The sequence below is a fragment of the Dermochelys coriacea genome, chromosome 8 (assembly GCF_009764565.3).
Source record: "Dermochelys coriacea isolate rDerCor1 chromosome 8, rDerCor1.pri.v4, whole genome shotgun sequence".
Lineage (NCBI taxonomy): Eukaryota > Metazoa > Chordata > Testudines > Dermochelyidae > Dermochelys > Dermochelys coriacea.
The window spans coordinates 65,087,427-65,107,726 of NC_050075.1; the positions used below are offsets into that span (position 1 = coordinate 65,087,427).

At 40.4% G+C, this 20,300-nt stretch overlaps 1 protein-coding gene across 14 annotated transcripts in view; it reads left to right on the top strand.

Annotated features, from left to right (window-relative positions):
• The window catches only part of PTPRC (protein tyrosine phosphatase receptor type C), a 170,929-nt gene that overhangs the window by 75,079 nt on the left and 75,550 nt on the right, over positions 1-20,300 (top strand). For 3 of the 14 annotated variants that reach the window (XR_006273880.1, XM_043491172.1, XM_043491173.1), the window contains exons 6-9: positions 2,620-2,718; positions 5,303-5,330; positions 8,421-8,557; positions 9,329-9,454. Coding sequence is in view for 11 of the 14 variants with exons in the window: in XM_043491172.1 (XP_043347107.1) it covers positions 2,620-2,718; positions 5,303-5,330; positions 8,421-8,557; positions 9,329-9,454 (390 nt within the window). In the remaining 3 variants the exon portion in view is untranslated. The remainder of the gene's footprint in view (positions 1-2,619; positions 2,719-5,302; positions 5,331-8,420; positions 8,558-9,328; positions 9,455-20,300) is intronic. The other 11 variants (XM_043491175.1, XM_043491177.1, XM_043491176.1 and 8 more) reach the window with 6 other exon arrangements.

Genomic DNA, 20,300 nt, shown 5'->3' on the forward strand with positions numbered 1-20,300 from the left:
CCCATGTTGTCTATTACCTATAATGCTATTATCTCTAGGTGCTCACAAATTGATTGTTCCAGTATCTTTTCAGGTATCAAAATTAGGCTGACTAGTCTATAATTCCCCAGGTCTTCTCTTTACACCCACGTTTTAAACATAGGTACTATGTTTGTCCTTCTCCGGTCCTCTGGGATGTCACCCATCCTCATGAATTCTCAAAGATAATCACTACCAATTTCAAGATTGCTTCTGCTGGTTCCTGAGGTACCCAAGAGTAAATTTCATCAGACCCTTGCTGAGTTGAATACATCTAACTTATCTAAATATTCTTTATCCTGTTCTTTCCCTATTTTGGCTTGCTTGCCATTTCCCTTGTTGCAAATATTAATTGTGTTAAGTATTTGGTCACAATTTGCCTTTTTTAGTGAAGACTGAAGCAAAATAGGCATTAAACACCTCTACCTTCTTGTTGCGTATATATAATATGAGAGAGCATCGTGAAGTTATCCCACTGTAATAGATTCATAGATACTAAGGTCAGAAGGGACCATTCTGATCATCTAGTCCGACCTCCTGCACAGCGCAGGCCACAGAATCTCACCCACACACTCCTACGAAAAACCTCACCTATGTCTGAGCTATTGAAGTCCTCAAATCGTGGTTTAAACACTTCAAAGAGCAGAGAAGCCTCCCTCAAGTCACCCATGCCCCATGCTACAGAGGAAGGCGAAAAAAATCTAGGGCCTCTCCAATCTGCCCTGGAGGAAAATTCCTTCCTGACCCCAAATATGGCAATCAGCTAAACCCTGAGCATATGGGCAAGATTCACCAGCCAGATACTACAGAAAATTCTTTCCTGGGTAACTCAGATCCCACCTCATCTAACATCCCATCACAAGCCATTAGGCCTATTTACCATGAATATTTAAAGATCAAGTAATTACCAAAATCACATTATCCCATCATACCATCTCTTCCATAAACTTATCGAGTAGAATCTTAAAGTCAGATAGATCTTTTGCCCCCACTGCTTCCCTTGGAAGGCTATTCCAAAACTTCACTCCTCTGATGGTTAGAAACCTTTGTCTAATTTCAAGTCTAAACTTCCTGGTGGCCAGTTTATACCCATTTGTTCTTGTGACAACATTGGTGCTGAGCTTAAATAATTCCTCTCCCTCTCCTGTATTTATCCCTCTGATATATTTATAGAGAGCAATCATATCTCCCCTCAACCTTCTTTTAGTTAGGCTAAAGAAGCCAAGCTCCTTATATCTCCTTTCATAAGACAAGTTTTCCATTCCGCGGATCATCCCAGTAGCCCTTCTCTGTACCTGCTCCAGTTTGAATTCATCCTTTTTAAACATGGGAGACCAAAACTGCACACAGTATTCTAGGTGAGGTCTCACCAGTGCCTTGTATAATGGTACTAAAACCTCCTTATCCCTACTGGAAATGCCTCTCCTGATGCATCCCAAAACCACATTAGCTTTTTTCACAGCCATATCACATTGGCAGCTCATAGTCATCCTATGATCAACCAATACTCCAAGGTCCTTCTCCTCTTCCGTTACTTCTAATTGATGCGTTCCCCAACTTATAACTAAAATTCTTGTTATTAATCCCTAAATGCATAACCTTACACTTCTTACTATTTAATTTCATCCTATTACTATTACTCCAGTTTACAAGGTCATCCAGATCCTCCTATATAATATCCCGATCCTTCTCTGAATTGGCAATACCTCCCAGCTTTGTATCATCTGCAGACTTTATTAGCACACTCCCACTTTTTGTGCCAAGGTCAGTAATAAAAAGATTAAATAAGATTGGTCCCAAAACCGATCCCTGAGGAACTCCACTGGTAACCTCCCTCCAACCTGACAGTTCGCCTTTCAGTTGGACCCGTTGCAGTCTCCCCTTTAACCAATTCCTTATCCACCTTTTGATGTTCATATTGATCCCCATCTTCTCCAATTTAACTAATAATTCCCCATGTGGCACGGTATCAAATGCCTTATTGAAATCTAGGTAAATTAGATCCACTGCATTTCCTTTATCTAAAAAATCTGTTACTTTTTCAAAAAAGGAGATTAGGTTGGTTTGGCACGATCTACCTTTTGTAAAACCATGTTGTATTTTGTCCCATTTACCATTGACTTCAATGTCCTTAACTAATTTCTCCTTCAAAATTTTTTCCAGGAGCTTGCATACTACAGATGTCAAACTAACTGGCCTGTAGTTACCCAGATCACTTTTTTTTCCTTTCTTAAAAATAGGAACTATATTAGCAATTCTCCAATCATTCGGTACTACTCCTGAGTTTACAGATTCATTAAAAATTCTTGCTAATGGGCTTGCAATTTCAGGTGCCAATTCCTTTAATATTCTTGGATGAAGATTATCTGGGCCCCCCGATTTAGTTCCATTAAGCTGTTTGAGTTTTGCTTCTACCTCAGATATGGTAATATCTACCTCCATATCCTCATTCCCATTTGTCATGCTACCATTATCAATGCTGTAGTAAGAAATATGGTTTTAGCTCGAAAACTAATGGCAGTTGGCATTTTTTTCTATTTAAATTGTACTTTTCCACTATGTACACTATAAATTAATAATATTTTCCCCATCATTCAACAGGAAAAGGAACAACAGAAACTGTAAATTCTCCCACGCCCACAAGCACATCGCCTCTACCTGCACGCTCCATTCCACACTCTCCTACAGGCAACAACGAAGGTAAAAGTGAAACACGGGCACAGTTTTGTTTTTAGATTGTTTTCTCTGAACTAATGTCCAGCTCTACCACACAGATGTTACAACAATCCTTTACAGTTGTTCACACTGGCTTACCTCAAATGAATAGTACATTAAATAATTAAATTAGGAAAATATTTCAAAATATTTGTATATCCTTGGTATATTTAGAATCTGATTCTCATTTACATTAAGACCTCTTGATGCTGCCAGAGCAAAATGCAAAGAAGCTTTAGGTAAATGAGAATCAGACTCTTAAAGCTTAAAACATAAGAACATAAGAATGGCCATACTGGATCAGACCAATTGTCCATCTAGCCCAATATCCTGTCTTCCAACAGTGGCCAATGCCAAGTGCCCCAGAAGGAATGAACAGAACAGGTAATCATCAAGTGATCCATCCCCAGTCGCCCATTCCCAGCTTCTGGCAAACAGAGGCTAGGGACACTTTAGAGGATGGTTTTTCATCCCTGCCCATCCTGACTAATAGCCAATTTAATATAATTTCTTTCTTAGAAACACAGGGCCACATTCTCAAATGCAGGCACCGATTGCTAATTGTATCCACAGAATTTGTGCGTGTACAACAGGTAAGTGCATGCATAAGTATCCACTTGCATGCATAAAAGCATGAGCATGTGCAGGTGCATGTGCAATTTAGGCAGCCATATTGTAAAATCTGACCCATAGTCCTGATGATTCTAAAGCTACATTTCCTAACAGTGAACTGGGAATATTTCATTGTTGGCTGTTTACCAAAAATACCAATATGGGGGTGTGATATGGTGAAGGGAACCCACAGATGTGCTGGAAGGGATTGGGCTCAGCATCATATATTTGAACTATATCTGAGGCCCAGCTGAGGGAAGCCTTCTTTATCTATATTGTGACAAAGTTCCTCCTCTGCCTTGGTGGGTCTTGCGCTTATTGGCGGACTGGCTCGCCTTGGAGCTTCACGGCAGCCCTCAGTTTGGCCATTTTCGTGAACCCACAGTCCAGGTCAACTCCTCCTGTGTCTGACCAGGAGTTGGGAGGTTTGGGGGGAACCCGGGCCCACCTTCTGCTCTGGGTTCCAGCCCAGGGCCCTGTGGAATGCAGCTGTCTAGAGTGTCTCCTGGAACAGCTGTGTGACAGCTACAACTCCCTGGGCTACTTCCCCATGGCCTTCTCCCAACACCTTCTTTATCCTCACCATAGGACCTTCCTCCTGGTGTCTGATAATGCTTGTACTCCTCAGTCCTCCAACACTATGTGTTCTCACTCTCAGCTCCTAGCACCTCTTGCTTCCAGCTCCTTACACGCACACCACAAACTGAAGTGAGCTCCTTTTTAAACCCAGGTGCCCTGATTAACCTGAGTCTTAATTGATTCTAGCAGCTTCTTGATTGGCTGCAGGTGTTCTAATCAGTCTGTCTGTTTTAATTATCTCCAGAAGGTTCCTGATTGTTCTGGAACCTTCCCTGTTACCTTACCCAGGGAAAAGGGACCTACTTAACCTGGGGCTAATATATCTGCCTTCTATTACTCTCCTGTAGCCATCTGGCCTGACCCTGTCACAATATATATATATATATATATATATATATATATATATATATACTTAGACAAAAATGGCCCTTAAGGCATTGTTTGATTTCTCATTCTACCTTTGCCACCCAAATTCTTGAACTCCAACTCAGATGTGGAGGTTTCCTTGGCTCAGGTGTCACAGCATGTCACAGAGAATTAACAAATAAAACTAGTTCTAGTTTTAACTTGTTTCTGGTATACTACATGTTGTTCTATGGTAGACAGTGTACTGCATGACAGATAATTAAGCACCTGGATGAAAGAAAGGAGCTCAGTGTCTCATGACTTGAATTAATATTCTGGATTAAAGAAGGAACTGCAGCATAAAGACAATTACTATTTATAGCATACATTTCACAGTTAAGTTCCTGTCAGTTATGTATCACCATGTTTTATAGGGTTATATAGACTGGTATTGAACCTCCATTTTTACATCCTCTACACCTGAGAGAACCATTTCACCTCTAGTTACAAACATCTTGGGGAAATTTCCATCCCATGCCCATTCCAGCAGAATCCCAGACTACCCAACATCAAGCTACAGGATAACTCCTCAAATGAATCTTATTACAATGGGCTGAGTGACCTGCAAGGTTAAAATCTTTTTAGATTACAGCGGAAGCCCAGGAGCAGTCAGTGTGAAGTTGGAAAGAAAAGAATGGTTATCCTCTCCCCATGAAAAGCACTCTTTGGTATAGTACCAGTTAGTCTCACTCAGTAGTATTGGGCCAGATCCTCAGGTGGTGTAAATCTAGCCAGCTCCAATGACTTTTGTATGCTGCAACTTAATTGTCTTCTCCAGGACTGCTCATGTGCTTAAAGTCAGGCATGTGCTCACATACCTTGATGAGTCAGGGCCCTAAGCCCTTCTCCGGCATGGAGGCAAGGATCTGTTTGCATGAATCTGATTGCAGGATTGGGGCCTTAATGTATGGACACAAATGTGTATAACCTTCTCTTGACATACTGTATTTACTCCTGTTTTTATTCCTTTAAGGGCAAACACAGAACTCTACTGCAACTGGTAAGAGAACTATTTTTATTTTCCTTACAGAACTACAACACTTCTTTATGAAATTTGCTTGCACTGTGGTTGTGTTTACTTCCAATAAGACACATGCTTTGTGTGTACAAGTATTATCTTCTAGAGTGTTTAATGCCTTTACATTTAGAATAGTCATTTAGAATAGTCAGTGTGAAGTTGGGAAGAAAAAAATGGTTCTCCTCTTCCCATTGACAATTGAAAAGCACTCTTTGGTATAGCACCAGTTAGTCTCAGTAATATTGGGCCAGAACCTCAGGTTGTGTAAATCTAGCCAGCTCCAATGACTTCAATGGAGATACATTGATTTACACCAGCTGAGGATCTGGCCCATGATATTACATCATAATTTGTTAACATTCCATTGTTTTGTTTTTATTGCTTAAATTAAAATCAAATATGGTTAATGTTTCCAAATTTTAGTATAAACAAAAATACCGTATATAGAGATAAAGTTGCAAAGTGACAGGTAACATCATAAAACCAATATAATTATAGGTTTCTATCACTCTGCTTCACCGACCCCTTTCCCGATCTATGTGCTTTCAGTTTTCAGTGCTATTTAACAGTGGCACACTTTTGACCTGTGTGGCATATAGAGAGGTCAGTGATTCAGGTGAATCAGCTCCCTTCCAAGTAAACGGAACTAAAGAGCCTAGAATGTATGTGCTTTTTGTATGCTGCAACTTAATTCATTGCCTTCTCCAGGACTACTCGTGCTTAAAGTCAGGCATGTGCTCATATATCTTCATGAGTCAGGTCCCTAAGCCCTTCTCCTGCATGGGGCAAGGATCTGTTTGAATGAATCTGATTGCAGGATTGGGGCCTTAATGTACGGACACAAATGTGTATAACCTTCTCTTGACATATCTTTACATTTAGAATAGTGAGATCACAGGTGAAATAATATACACTGGTTTAAAAAGGAAGAACCAAATGAATCAATTTGCTTTTGTCTGAATTTGTGATTTACATGTATTTCACTGAACATATCTCATTCATTTAACATATTCATTTAGATTGTAAGTTCTTCAGGGCAGGGACTGTGTCTTTGTTATATATTGGTACAGTGCCTAGCAAAATGGAGCCTTAGCCTCCAGGCATGACTGTAATACAAATAATGAATAAAAATAGTAGAATATGGTAGGATTTGAATTGTGTGTGCTAGTTTAGACAGAAAATGTGTTCATAATTGTTTGGCTTTGATACTTTCAGATAGTGTTTCCACATTTATCTGACCTAGCAGAGGAGTTAAACTTTTACAAAAATTACAGAAAACCCCAATAGAATTAAAAGAACAATCCAAAGCCCACTGAAGTCAGCTGAAGTCTTCCACTGAATTCACTGGCTTGGGACCAGATCTATACAGTAAAAAAACAGTAATATGAATATAGCACAAATAAGAGAATTCAGGTTCTTCATCCTATAATAGCATTTTACCACACACTTACAAAATCATATTATCTTTATCTGCAAACAAAGAGTTAAGAGGTCACAGCTGAGATTGAGAGAGAGGACAGTGAAACTGGGGCTGAAGGCAGAGAAACACTATAGCAGTAAAAAATAGCAGTAGGATAGTACAGTGAGAGGTACCAATGTGCTCTTTGGACATGCAGAACAGACATGCCAAACCAGCGAAAAAAACACAGAAATTGGGCTTGGTTTTGGCTTAATTGGCTTGTGAGTTGCTTGTTGGCTAGTTTTTGGCTTGTAGCTTGTTTGGCATGTAGTTTGTTGCTTCTTTTTTTTGATCGGCTCCCAGCAAGCAGGGGCAAGGTGGGCAAAGCGGGGATGTGTGTGTCAGTGATGCACAGCCGGCCCACCACAGTCCCAGACTGCAGGCCGCAGGGATCTAGTCACAGAGAGTATTGAGTTCTTAGGGATTGGATTGTTTTGGCCTTGTTTTAAAATGGGATTAGCTTGATTTTTGGCTTATTGTGAAAGTCAGGGTGCTTATTTACCATGTGGAAATTGCCAACTGTGATGTAGAAGATGAAAAACAGACAATAGGACAAAAGTAGAACCAAGATGCCAAATCACTTGAAATTAAAAAAAAAATAGCAGTCAGCTTAGAAGTTATGGTTTATTGTTAGATAAAACCTGGTTTATTTATTTTTCCTTTTGTGAACAATGATGACATCCAGTGGTCCTTTAGGTTATTTATAGGTATATATGGTATATATTACATACAGGTATTTCAAGAGATGAATTTTAGCTTCCATTTCCCTATTCAAAGAATCAAAGTAATGAATACTGATTACATGACATTTTTGGACATACATTTATTCATAACTTCTTTCAAACCAGTCTAAAGAATATGAATCAACTGAGACTCCCGGGGAAGATTATATATCTCTGAGTGTGCTGTGTGGTGGTTAGATCAGGAGACTGAGAGTAAGGATTCCCAACTTCTGTTCCTTGGCTTTGCCACTGACTGGGATGTATGACCTTGTGCACACTTGTACGATGTCTATATAAGTATTTACCAACAGAATCTGATCCTTACTGAGTTATTCAAGTGAATTGGGACAGTAGATTAGTTTTTACATTGGTTTTATACATAAGAGAATATTAGAGGCTAATAGTGACACTTATATTATTGTTTTGGAATAGTTATTAAAATTACAAGGGTAAATCTCTCTCTTTTTGAATGACAATGACCATTTCATAAAACACAAAGCACCTGAATCTACAGGGGGCTGAGCAACCTCAGCTACCATCAAAAATCAACTAGCTTGATCCTGATCCTATGAAGCCAATGAAAGTCTCACCTTTGACTTCAGCTGCAGCAGTGTCAGGCCCAGTGAGAACTGAGGGCATTGAACACTTCAGGTTCTCAACTCATAGATGCTTTGCAACTCTGGTTTCTTTTCTTATAGAATGCATGTTTCTACTTTTGCTTTTGGCCTTATATATAAGAAACAAAATGAAATTGCTTAACTGCCTAAAATATATGGTCTCAGTTTTCCTTCTTTTAACATTATCTATTCAGGAATAGATAGCTTGTTTACGTGTGATTTTGTTGTCATTGTCTGTGCATGGTATATTAGGAAGCACTAACAGAACTATTGTACTTCCTTACTACAGGCAGCACAAACCTCAGCACTCATGCAGACTCAAACTCTTCCTTTGGATCCAGCAATCAGCCACACAGCAGCACTGCTGCCCTTACTTCACTCACTCCTGCTACAACCACAAATAAACCATCAGGTTTGCTGTATTCCTTTAGATTTCCCAGGTTGGCAATAAGACAATTGCTTGAGCTGTACATGGAGAAAATTGTGTAGTTTGGCAGTTTATCACACTTACTGCTCAACAAACTGAAAATGTTCCTAAGCTTCACAACTGATGCAAGAGCACAAGGTGTTTCTGTGTTTTATTTCCAGAATATGACCTGAACTTACAGTCATTATTCAGTCAAAATTCTTTCTGCAGTCAATGAGAGTATTGCCAAAGCAAGAGCTGCAGGATCTTGGCCCAATACAGAACTGATAAAACAAACAGTGAGTGGTTTCTAAGCAATGAAATAAATACCAAGGCACTGTAGGTAGCATACCTGACCTGGCAAACACATACCGCTGAGGGTAGTGTTTACACCATGAGGAGTATCTTGGGTGTAAGCACTATGCTTAGCAGTGTTTGTGGAATTATGCCTAATGATAAGAACTATGGGCAAAGCTACTTTCACACAATGGGATAAAACCTGCAGCCCTTATTCAGGCAAAGCTTCTGTTGACTTCATTATGGCCCATATATTTGAGAACTGATTGACATAAAAAAAGAGTCCTGATATTGTGAATTCTAGTTAAAGATACTAGTTTTGTTCTTCAATGGAAATACTAACAAAACCTTACTTGCAGCTCTGTTCAATCTTTTGATAAGATAATTACAAGAAGAAAGTACATAGTCCAAGACGTTTATGATATGATTACATGAAACAATGAATTCACTTTTTAATACTAATTTGTTCTGTCCTTGCAGATGCTTTCAATCCGCAACACTTGCATACCACCTCACCATCCGTGAACCATACTCCAACCAGCACTCAAGCAAACATTTTTCAGCCTTTCTCAAACACCACTTTGACTACTTCCACTCTCACAACAGGTGACAAACCTGCACACAGTTCTGGCAATCCTAACACTGCATGCATGGGAAATGTGTTAGAATGAGGGCACTGAAGTGACTTTGGGTATTTTTTTAAAACCTAACAAGTGATTTATTCTACAGATGCAACTGCAGAAAATTGCATTAAACTAAAATCTCTTAGGATGCATACTACTCCTAATGTAATAGTTAACTGATGTAAAAGAGGCCAGATTTATTTCTTGTCAGCCAAGTTAAAAATTAACCTTATTTTCCAAGGAGTAATATAAATCAAGGCTAAGCCCTGAACTCCTTATTCAGACAAATCTCTCATGGATATCCATAGAAGTTTTGCGCAAATAAAGAAGGAGTGCAGAATCAGTTCCCATAGATCTGTGGATTTGTTTCATGGTTTTAGATGGCTTACAGGTTGTTTCACTAAATAACTAGTCTGCTGGGACTTATGCATGTAATTAGGACTTATGCATGTAAGTAACTTCATTCACATAATTTTACAGACAATGACACTAATCATGTAAATTATTCATGCACTTGGATAAATTGCACCCAAGAGTTTTAAAAGAGTTGGCTCAGGACTTCTCCTCACCACCTATGTTAATTTTTAAGGAGCCTTGGAAATCTGGGGAAGTTCCAGTAGACTAGAAGAAAGCCAATATTGTGCCAAAGGCAAATGGGATCACCCCAGGTTAAAGTAGGCTAGTTGATTTGACGTTAATCCCAGGCAATCTAATGGAATGGCTGATATGGAACTCAATCAATAAAGAGTTCAAGTATAGAAATATAATTAATACCAATCAAGATGATTTTCATGGAAAGTAAGTCCTGTCAAGTTAACTTAATATTGTTATTTGTCAAGACTGCAAGTTAGACTGATTACATAACTGTGCTGATAAAATATACTTGGATTTCTGTAAAGTGTTTGACTTAGTACTGTACAACATTCTGATTAAAAAAACTTATCACCATATCAAATTAATAAAACACATGTTAAATGGGTTAAAAGATGGCTAACTCATAGATCTGCAAATATAATTGTTAATGGGGAATTTTCAACTAGGGAAGGTGTTTGTAACTCGGTTTTGCAAGGATCAGTTCTCTCTCCAATGACATTTAATATTTTTATCAATAATCTGGAAGAAAATATACAATCATTGCTGATAAAGTTTGAAGTTAACACAAAGATTTGTGGGGTGGTAAATAAGGACAAGACAGGTCACCAATGTAAGTAATTTAGATTGCTTGGTAGACTCAGCTCAATCAATTAACACACATTCTAATGCAGCCAAATACAAGGTTCTAAACATCTAGGAATAAAAAATATATGCTGTAGTTATAAGAATGGGGGAATGTATCCTGGAAATCAGTGACTCAGAAAAAGACTTAGGAGTCATCATAAACAACTGAGCATGTTGATTAGGGGTATGGTACAGCTTCTGTACGAGGAGAGATTAAAAAGACTGGGACTGTTCAGCTTAGAAAAGAGATGACTGAGGGGGGATATTACAGAGGTATGTAAAATCATGAATGGTGTGGAGAAAGTGAATAAGGAAGTGTTATTTAGCCCTTCACATAACACAAGAACCACGGGACCACCCCATGAAATTAATAGGCAGCAAGTTTAAAAAAAACATAAGGAAATACTTTATCACACAACACGATTAACCTGTGGAACTCACTGCCGGGGATGTTGTGAATGCCAACAGTATAACTGGGTTCAAAAAGAATGGAGGACAGGTCCATCAATGGCAATTAGCCAAGATGCTCAGGGACACAACCCCAAGCTCTGGGTGTCCCTAGACCTCTGAGTGCCAGAAACTGGGACTGGACAATATGGGATGGATCACTCAATAAATTGCCCTGTTCGGTTCATTCCCTCTGAACCATCTGGCACTGGCCACTGTCAGAAAACAGGATACTGGACTAGATGGACAATTGATTTGACCCAGTATGGCCATATTCATGTTCTAACATGAGCTTTCAGAACAATATTATGGCAAAAAAGGACTAAGACAATATTTAGATGTATCAAGAAAATATCAAGTAGGAGTAGAGAGGTGATACTGCTTTTGTATAATGACAGGTTTCAGAGTAGCAGCCGTGTTAGTCTGTATTCGCAAAAAGAAAAGGAGTACTTGTGGCACCTTAGAGACTAACAAATTTATTAGAGCATAAGCTTTCGTGAGCTACAGCTCACTTCATCGGATGCATTTGGTGGAAATGCATCCGATGAAGGCATCCGATGAAGTGAGCTGTAGCTCACGAAAGCTTATGCTCTAATAAATTTGTTAGTCTCTAAGGTGTCACAAGTACTCCTTTTCTTTTTGCTTTTGTATAGGGCACTAATGAGATTGCTATACTGTGTCCAGTTCTGGGGTCTAAAATTTAAAAAAGATGTTGAAAAATTGGATAAGATACAGTGAAGAGTTGCAAAAAGAAAAGGAGTACTTGTGGCACCTTAGAGACTAACAAATTTATTAGAGCATAAGCTTTCGTGAGCTACAGCTCACTTCATCGGATGCATTTGGTGGAAAAAGCAGAGGAGAGATTTATATACACACACACAGAGAACATGAAACAATGGGTTTATCATACACACTGTAAGGAGAGTGATCACTTAAGATGAGCATTCCTACAACTACAGTACCCACCTGCTGAAGTGAAGAAACAGATTGACAGAGCCAGAAGAGTACCCAGAAGTCACCTACTACAGGACAGGCCCAACAAAGAAAACAACAGAACGCCACTAGCCATCACCTTCAGCCCCCAACTAAAACCCCTCCAACGCATCATCAAGGATCTACAACCTATCCTGAAGGACGAGCCATCGCTCTCTCAGATCTTGGGAGACAGACCAGTCCTTGCTTACAGACAGCCCCCCAATCTGAAGCAAATACTCACCAGCAACCACACACCACACAACAGAACCACTAACCCAGGAACCTATCCTTGCAACAAAGCCCGTTGCCAACTCTGTCCACATATCTATTCAGGGGATACCATCATAGGGCCTAATCACATCAGCCACACCATCAGAGGCTCGTTCACCTGTGCATCTACCAATGTGATATATGCCATCATGTGCCAGCAATGCCCCTCTGCCATGTACATTGGCCAAACTGGACAGTCTCTACGTAAAAGAATGAATGGACACAAATCAGACGTCAAGAATTATAACATTCAAAAACCAGTTGGAGAACACTTCAATCTCTCTGGTCACTCGATCACAGACCTAAGAGTGGCTATACTTCAACAAAAAAGCTTCAAAAACAGACTCCAACGAGAGACTGCTGAATTGGAATTAATTTGCAAACTGGATACAATTAACTTAGGCTTGAATAGAGACTGGGAATGGATGAGTCATTACACAAAGTAAAACTATTTCCCCATGGTATTTCTCCCTCCCACCCCACCCCCCACTGTTCCTCTGATATTCTTGTTAACTGCTGGAATTAGCCTACCTGCTTGTCACCATGAAAGGTTTTCCTCCTTCCCCCCCCTGCTGCTGGTGATGGCTCATCTTAAGTGATCACTCTCCTTACAGTGTGTATGATAAACCCATTGTTTCATGTTCTCTGTGTGTGTGTGTATATAAATCTCTCCTCTGCTTTTTCCACCAAATGCATCCGATGAAGTGAGCTGTAGCTCACGAAAGCTTATGCTCTAATAAATTTGTTAGTCTCTAAGGTGCCACAAGTACTCCTTTTCTTTTTGCGAATACAGACTAACACGGCTGCTACTCTGAAACCTGTGATTATGCAAGGCACTGAATTTAGCCGTATAGAGTGGAAATCTGTCAACTTCATGAAAAAACTCGCACAGATACAGACAGACATCATCTTCCTCTCCAAATGCAAACAGATGGACATCATACCGAAAGGACTGAAGGTAAAAAATCCATTACAATCTACATACCACACAGACTATGCTGACAGCTTGTGCCACACACTCTCAAGGAAACTGCGGAACCACCTGATCAACATCCTCTACAGCAAACAGGGAAAGATTAAGAATGAGCTCTCAAAACTGGATACTCTCATAAAGAACCAACCTTCCACACAAACTTCCTCGTGGCTGGACTTTACAAAAACTAGACAAGCCATTTACAAAACACACTTTGATTCTCTACAAAAGAAAAAGGACACTAAGCTATCTAAACTACTATATGCCACAAGGGGCCACAACAATGGTTCCCGTAACCCACCCAGCAATATTGTTAATCTATCCAACTATACTCTTAGCCCAGCGGAAGAATCTGTCCTATCTCGGGGCCTCTCCTTTTGCCCCTCCACCCCCACGAACATGATACAGTTCTGTGGTGACCTAGAATCCTATTTTCGACGTCTCAGACTCAAGGAATATTTCCAACACACCTCTGACCAACATATTAACCCACAGAGACCTTCCTGCCAACACTACAAAAAGAAGGATTCTAGGTGGACTCCTCCTGAAGGTCGAAACAGCAGCCTGGATTTCTACATAGACTGCTTCCGCCGACGTGCACGAGCTGAAATTGTGGAAAAGCAGCATCGCTTACCCCATAACCTCAGCCATGCAGAACACAGTGCCATCCACAGCCTCAGAAACAACTCTGACATCATAATCAAAAAGGCTGACAAAGGAGGTGCTGTCGTCATCATGAATAGGTCAGAGTATGAACAAGAGGCTACTAGGCAGCTCTCCAACACCACTTTCTACAAGCCATTACCCTCTGATCCCACTGAGAGTTACCAAAAGAAACTACAGCATTTGCTCAAGAAACTCCCTGAAAAAGCACAAGAACAAATCCGCACAGACACACCCCTGGAGCCAGGACCTGGGGTATTCTATCTGCTACCCAAGATCCATAAACCTGGAAATCCTGGACGCCCCATCATCTCAGGCATTGGCACCCTGACAGCAGGATTGTCTGGCTATGTAGACTCCCTCCTCAGGCCCTTCGTTACCAGCACTCCCAGCTATCTTCGAGACACCACCGATTTCCTGAGGAAACTACAGTCCATTGGTGATCTTCCTAAAAACACCATCCTAGCCACTATGGATGTAGAAGCCCTCTACACCAACATTCCACACAAAGATGGACTACAAGCCGTCAGGAACAGTATCCCCGATACTGTCACGGCTAACCTGGTGGCAGAACTTTGTGACTTTGTCCTGACCCATAACTATTTCACATTTGGTGACAATGTATACCTTCAAATCAGCGGCACTGCGATGGGTACCCGCATTGCCCCACAGTATGCCAACATTTTTATGGTTGACTTAGAACAACGCTTCCTCAGCTCTCGTTCCCTAATGCCCCTACTCTACTTGCGCTACATTGATGACATCTTCATCATCTGGACCCATGGAAAAGAAGCTCTTGAGGAATTCCACCATGATTTCAACAATTTCCATCCCACCATCAACCTCAGCCTGGACCAGTCCACACAAGAGATCCACTTCCTGGACACTACGGTGCTAATAAGCGATGGTCACATAAACACCACCCTATATCGGAAACCTACTGACCGCTATTCCTACCTACATGCCTCTAGCTTTCATCCAGATCATACCACTCGATCCATTGTCTACAGCCAAGCGCTACGATATAACCGCATTTGCTCCAACCCCTCAGACAGAGACAAACACCTACAAGATCTCTATCATGCATTCCTACAACTACAGTACCCACCTGCTGAAGTGAAGAAACAGATTGACAGAGCCAGAAGAGTACCCAGAAGTCACCTACTACAGGACAGGCCCAACAAAGAAAACAACAGAACGCCACTAGCCATCACCTTCAGCCCCCAACTAAAACCCCTCCAACGCATCATCAAGGATCTACAACCTATCCTGAAGGACGAGCCATCGCTCTCTCAGATCTTGGGAGACAGACCAGTCCTTGCTTACAGACAGCCCCCCAATCTGAAGCAAATACTCACCAGCAACCACACACCACACAACAGAACCACTAACCCAGGAACCTATCCTTGCAACAAAGCCCGTTGCCAACTCTGTCCACATATCTATTCAGGGGATACCATCATAGGGCCTAATCACATCAGCCACACCATCAGAGGCTCGTTCACCTGTGCATCTACCAATGTGATATATGCCATCATGTGCCAGCAATGCCCCTCTGCCATGTACATTGGCCAAACTGGACAGTCTCTACGTAAAAGAATGAATGGACACAAATCAGACGTCAAGAATTATAACATTCAAAAACCAGTTGGAGAACACTTCAATCTCTCTGGTCACTCGATCACAGACCTAAGAGTGGCTATACTTCAACAAAAAAGCTTCAAAAACAGACTCCAACGAGAGACTGCTGAATTGGAATTAATTTGCAAACTGGATACAATTAACTTAGGCTTGAATAGAGACTGGGAATGGATGAGTCATTACACAAAGTAAAACTATTTCCCCATGGTATTTCTCCCTCCCACCCCACCCCCCACTGTTCCTCTGATATTCTTGTTAACTGCTGGAATTAGCCTACCTGCTTGTCACCATGAAAGGTTTTCCTCCTTCCCCCCCCTGCTGCTGGTGATGGCTCATCTTAAGTGATCACTCTCCTTACAGTGTGTATGATAAACCCATTGTTTCATGTTCTCTGTGTGTGTGTATATAAATCTCTCCTCTGCTTTTTCCACCAAATGCATCCGATGAAGTGAGCTGTAGCTCACGAAAGCTTATGCTCTAATAAATTTGTTAGTCTCTAAGGTGCCACAAGTACTCCTTTTCTTTTTGCGAATACAGACTAACACGGCTGCTACTCTGAAACCAGTGAAGAGTTGAACGTCTTACAACAAGAGACTAAAGAATCTCAACCTATTTAGTTAATCAAACACAAGGTTTAGAGGTGACCTGATCACAGTCCGTAATCACGTACAGAGAGAAGAGATGTCTCATATTAGAGTGCTCTTTAATATAGGAGACAAAGGCATAACAATAATCAGTGGCTGGAAGTTGAAGTCAGCAATGTTCAAACTGGAAATAAGGCAAAACTTTTAACAGTGAGATAATCAAACACAGGAAAAGATTACCAGGAAACGTGGTAAATCTTCCAACTCTTGAGTATTTAAATAGAGTTGGTTGAAATAATTTTTGACTAAACTTTTTTCCTTAAAAAATGCAGTTTTGTCAAAATCGTTTTGTGGAAGTATTGGTTTAAAAAATTGCCAGGAAAATATCTCAAGTGCAGGATGAAATTTTGAGGGGTAGGAGGGGAAGACAGAGACCCACTCAGACTAGCTAGTAACCTGGTGGTTAGGGCACTCATCTGGGCTGTGGGGAAGCCAGGTTCAAGTCTCTGCCCCAAATCATGCTGAGCAGAGTTTCAAACCTGGCTCTCCCACATCATAGGCAAGTATCCTAATCAGTGGCCTAGAGAGTCAATATATCTCTGTTATACCAATAAAATAAAAACCAGCAGGATCTTATTAAAGGGGAAAAGGCAAAATGCCACATTTATTGTGAATACAGAAAGAATCTTAGTAAGCAGTTAGTTATAGCTATAACATTCCATTCAATCTCATATTTATTCACACATTCATTCATACACACACACAGGTTCTGCAAGGTTGTTATCATAGTTACCAGCCTTAGAGTTGCTCATGCCAAGCTACTGGCCGTGTGGCCTGGACATGAGGAGGGAGCAGGGCCTTGTCAGATGCTCATCTGATATTCCTGGAAGTTGGTATGCAGAATTAGACCCTGAAGTTCTCACTTTCTAGAGTCCATTTTTATAGTAATTTCTTCCTATGCCAGTCTATGGGAATTGCTTCATCATGCTGTTGCTGAATCAATTAGCAGATGGCACATTCCTGATGGCTCCGTGCTGCCAGATGTTATCTTGTTCTTTGGTTCTCCCATTTTTGAGGCTGTTGGGTGGATTCCAGTCTGCCCTCCGGGGGTCCTCTAGTTATTTCCACTTGACGCCTTCTTCAGCCGATGGACACTGGATTTTTAGGCTGGCACCTCCCTGATCATTCAGTTATTATCCACACACATCCTCTATCTCTATTTTAATCACAATTGTTAACAAAGCGAGATGAATACAACAAAAGGGCGGAGAGTCTCTGGGTGCTGTTTCTGTTGTTACAGAGTATTGCTTTGAGTCTCTCTCTGTGTGAGTAGTTGTTGTTAGAAAGGATTGCTTTGAGATCAGACTCTGTCTTAGAATGTACTAACACAATTAGCAGCTTGCAAGTTTTACACATTAGAGGGAGAGAAACAGTACCAAAAACCAAGAGACCTCTTAATTAGTAATACCCTGGAGTTTAAACTATGGGGAAACAAACTCATTTGTGATTTTAATACAGAACTTCTTTAATATGATCCAACATCTCTTCCTCACTGAATATTTAATTATATAATACTTAGTCCCGCCTTGAGTGCATGTGACTGGACTAGATGGCCTCTTGAGGTCCCTTCCAGTCTTATGATTATATGATATAGAAAGTGAAACAGCTCCAACATCAGTGATTGAGACTGACTCTATAACACTAGCTATTCTGGGATGGGCAGGTTGCTGTTGTGTGTTTTTGTGAAAAATTTCAAAAGCTCTCATTTTGTTTTGCATCAGAATGGAAACAAATTTTGAAACTTCTAAAAAAAATTTTGTGAAATGGAATTTTTATTTTCTGTACAGATCTATTTTTAAATCAAAATGGGATCTTTTTCTAAAAGATATAGTCTATTCAGTGGTTTTCAGCTTGTGGTCCGCAGACCCCTGGGTGTCCTCAGACTAGGTCTAAGGGGTCCAAGAAAGGTTGTCATTACCATGGAGAAGTGGTTTTCAACCAGTGGTCTACAGATCCCTATTGTTGAAATAAAGTTAAGAACCATTTATAATGAGAAGTATGATCTGCAATTAACAATATCACTGGGTAATAATGAAATGCATAGTATTTAATAGAGTTGGTTAAAATGGTGAGAATTATTGCAAAATTTCATTGAATTGTTTTCCCTGTTTTTCAAATATTTTTGAAGATTCATAGATACTAAGGTCAGAAAGGACCATTCTGATCATCTAGTCCGACCTCCTGCACAACGCAGGCCACAGAATCTCACCCACACACTCCTACGAAAAACCTCACCTATGTCTGAGCTATTGAAGTCCTCAAATTGTGGTTTAAAAACTTCAAGGAGCAGAGAATCCTCCCTCAAGTGACCCATGCCCCATGCTACAGAGGAAGGTGAAAAACCTCCAGGGCCTCTTCCAATCTGCCCTGGAGGAAAATTCCTTCCCGACCCCAAATATGGCAATCAGCTAAACCCTGAGCATATGGGCAAGATTCACCAGCCAGATACTACACAAAATTCTTTCCTGGGTAACTCAGATCCCACCTCATCTAACATCCCATCACAAGACATTAGGCCTATTTACCATGAATATTTAAAGATCAAGTAATTACCAAAATCACATTATCCCATCATACCATCTCCTCCATAAACTTATCGAGTAGAATCTTAAAGTCAGACAGATCTTTTGCCCCCACTGCTTCCCTTGGAAGGCTATTCCAAAACTTCACTCCTCTGATGGTTAGAAACCTTTGTCTAATTTCAAGTCTAAACTTCCTGGTGGCCAGTTTATACCCATTTGTTCTTGTGTCCACATTGGTGCTGAGCTTAAATAATTCCTCTCCCTCTCCTGTATTTATCCCTCTGATATATTTATAGAGAGCAATCATATCTCCCCTCAACCTTCTTTTAGTTAGGCTAAAGAAGCCAAGCTCCTTATATCTCCTTTCATAAGACAAGTTTTCCATTCCTCGGATCATCCTAGTAGCCCTTCTCTGTACCTGCTCCAGTTTGAATTCATCCTTTTTAAACATGGGAGACCAGAACTGCACATAGTATTCCAGGTGAGGTCTCACCAGTGCCTTGTATAATGGGACTAAAACCTCCTTATCCCTAATGGAAATACGTCTCCTGATGCATCCCAAAACTGCATTAGCTTTTTTCACAGCCATATCACATTGGCAGCTCATAGTCATCCTATGATCAACCAATACTCCAAGGTCCTTCTCCTCTTCTGTTACTTCTAATTGATGCGTCCCCAGCTTATAACTAAAATTCTTGTTATTGATCCCTAAATGCATAACCTTACACTTCTCACTATTAAATTTCATCCTATTACTATTACTCCAGTTTACAAGGTCATCCAGATCTTCCTGTATAATATCCCGATCCTTCTCTGAATTGGCAATACCTCCCAGCTTTGTATCATCTGCAAACTTTATTAGCACACTTCCACTTTTTGTGCCAAGGTCAGTAATAAAAAGATTAAATAAGATTGGTCCCAAAACCGATCCCTGAGGATCTCCACTGGTAACCTCCCTCCAGCCTGACAGTTTGCCTTTCAGTAGGACCCGTTGTAGTCTCCCCTTTAACCAATTCCTTATTCACCTTTTGATGTTCATATTGATCCCCATCTTTTCCAATTTAACTAATAATTCCCCATGTGGCATGGTATCAAACGCCTTACTGAAATCTAGGTAAATTAGATCCACTGCGTTTCCTTTATCTAAAAAAATCTGTTACTTTCTCAAAGAAGGAGATCAGGTTGGTTTGGCACGATCCACCTTTTGTAAAACCATGTTGTATTTTGTCCCATTTACCATTGACTTCAATGTCCTTAACTAATTTCTCCTTCAAAATTTTTTCCAGGACCTTGCATACTACAGATGTCAAACTAACTGGCCTGTAGTTACCCGGATCACTTTTTTTTCCTTTCTTAAAAATAGGAACTATATTAGCAATTCTCCAATCATTCGGTACAACTCCTGAGTTTACAGATTCATTAAAAATTCTTGCTAATGGGCTTGCAATTTCAAGTGCCAATTCCTTTAATATTTGG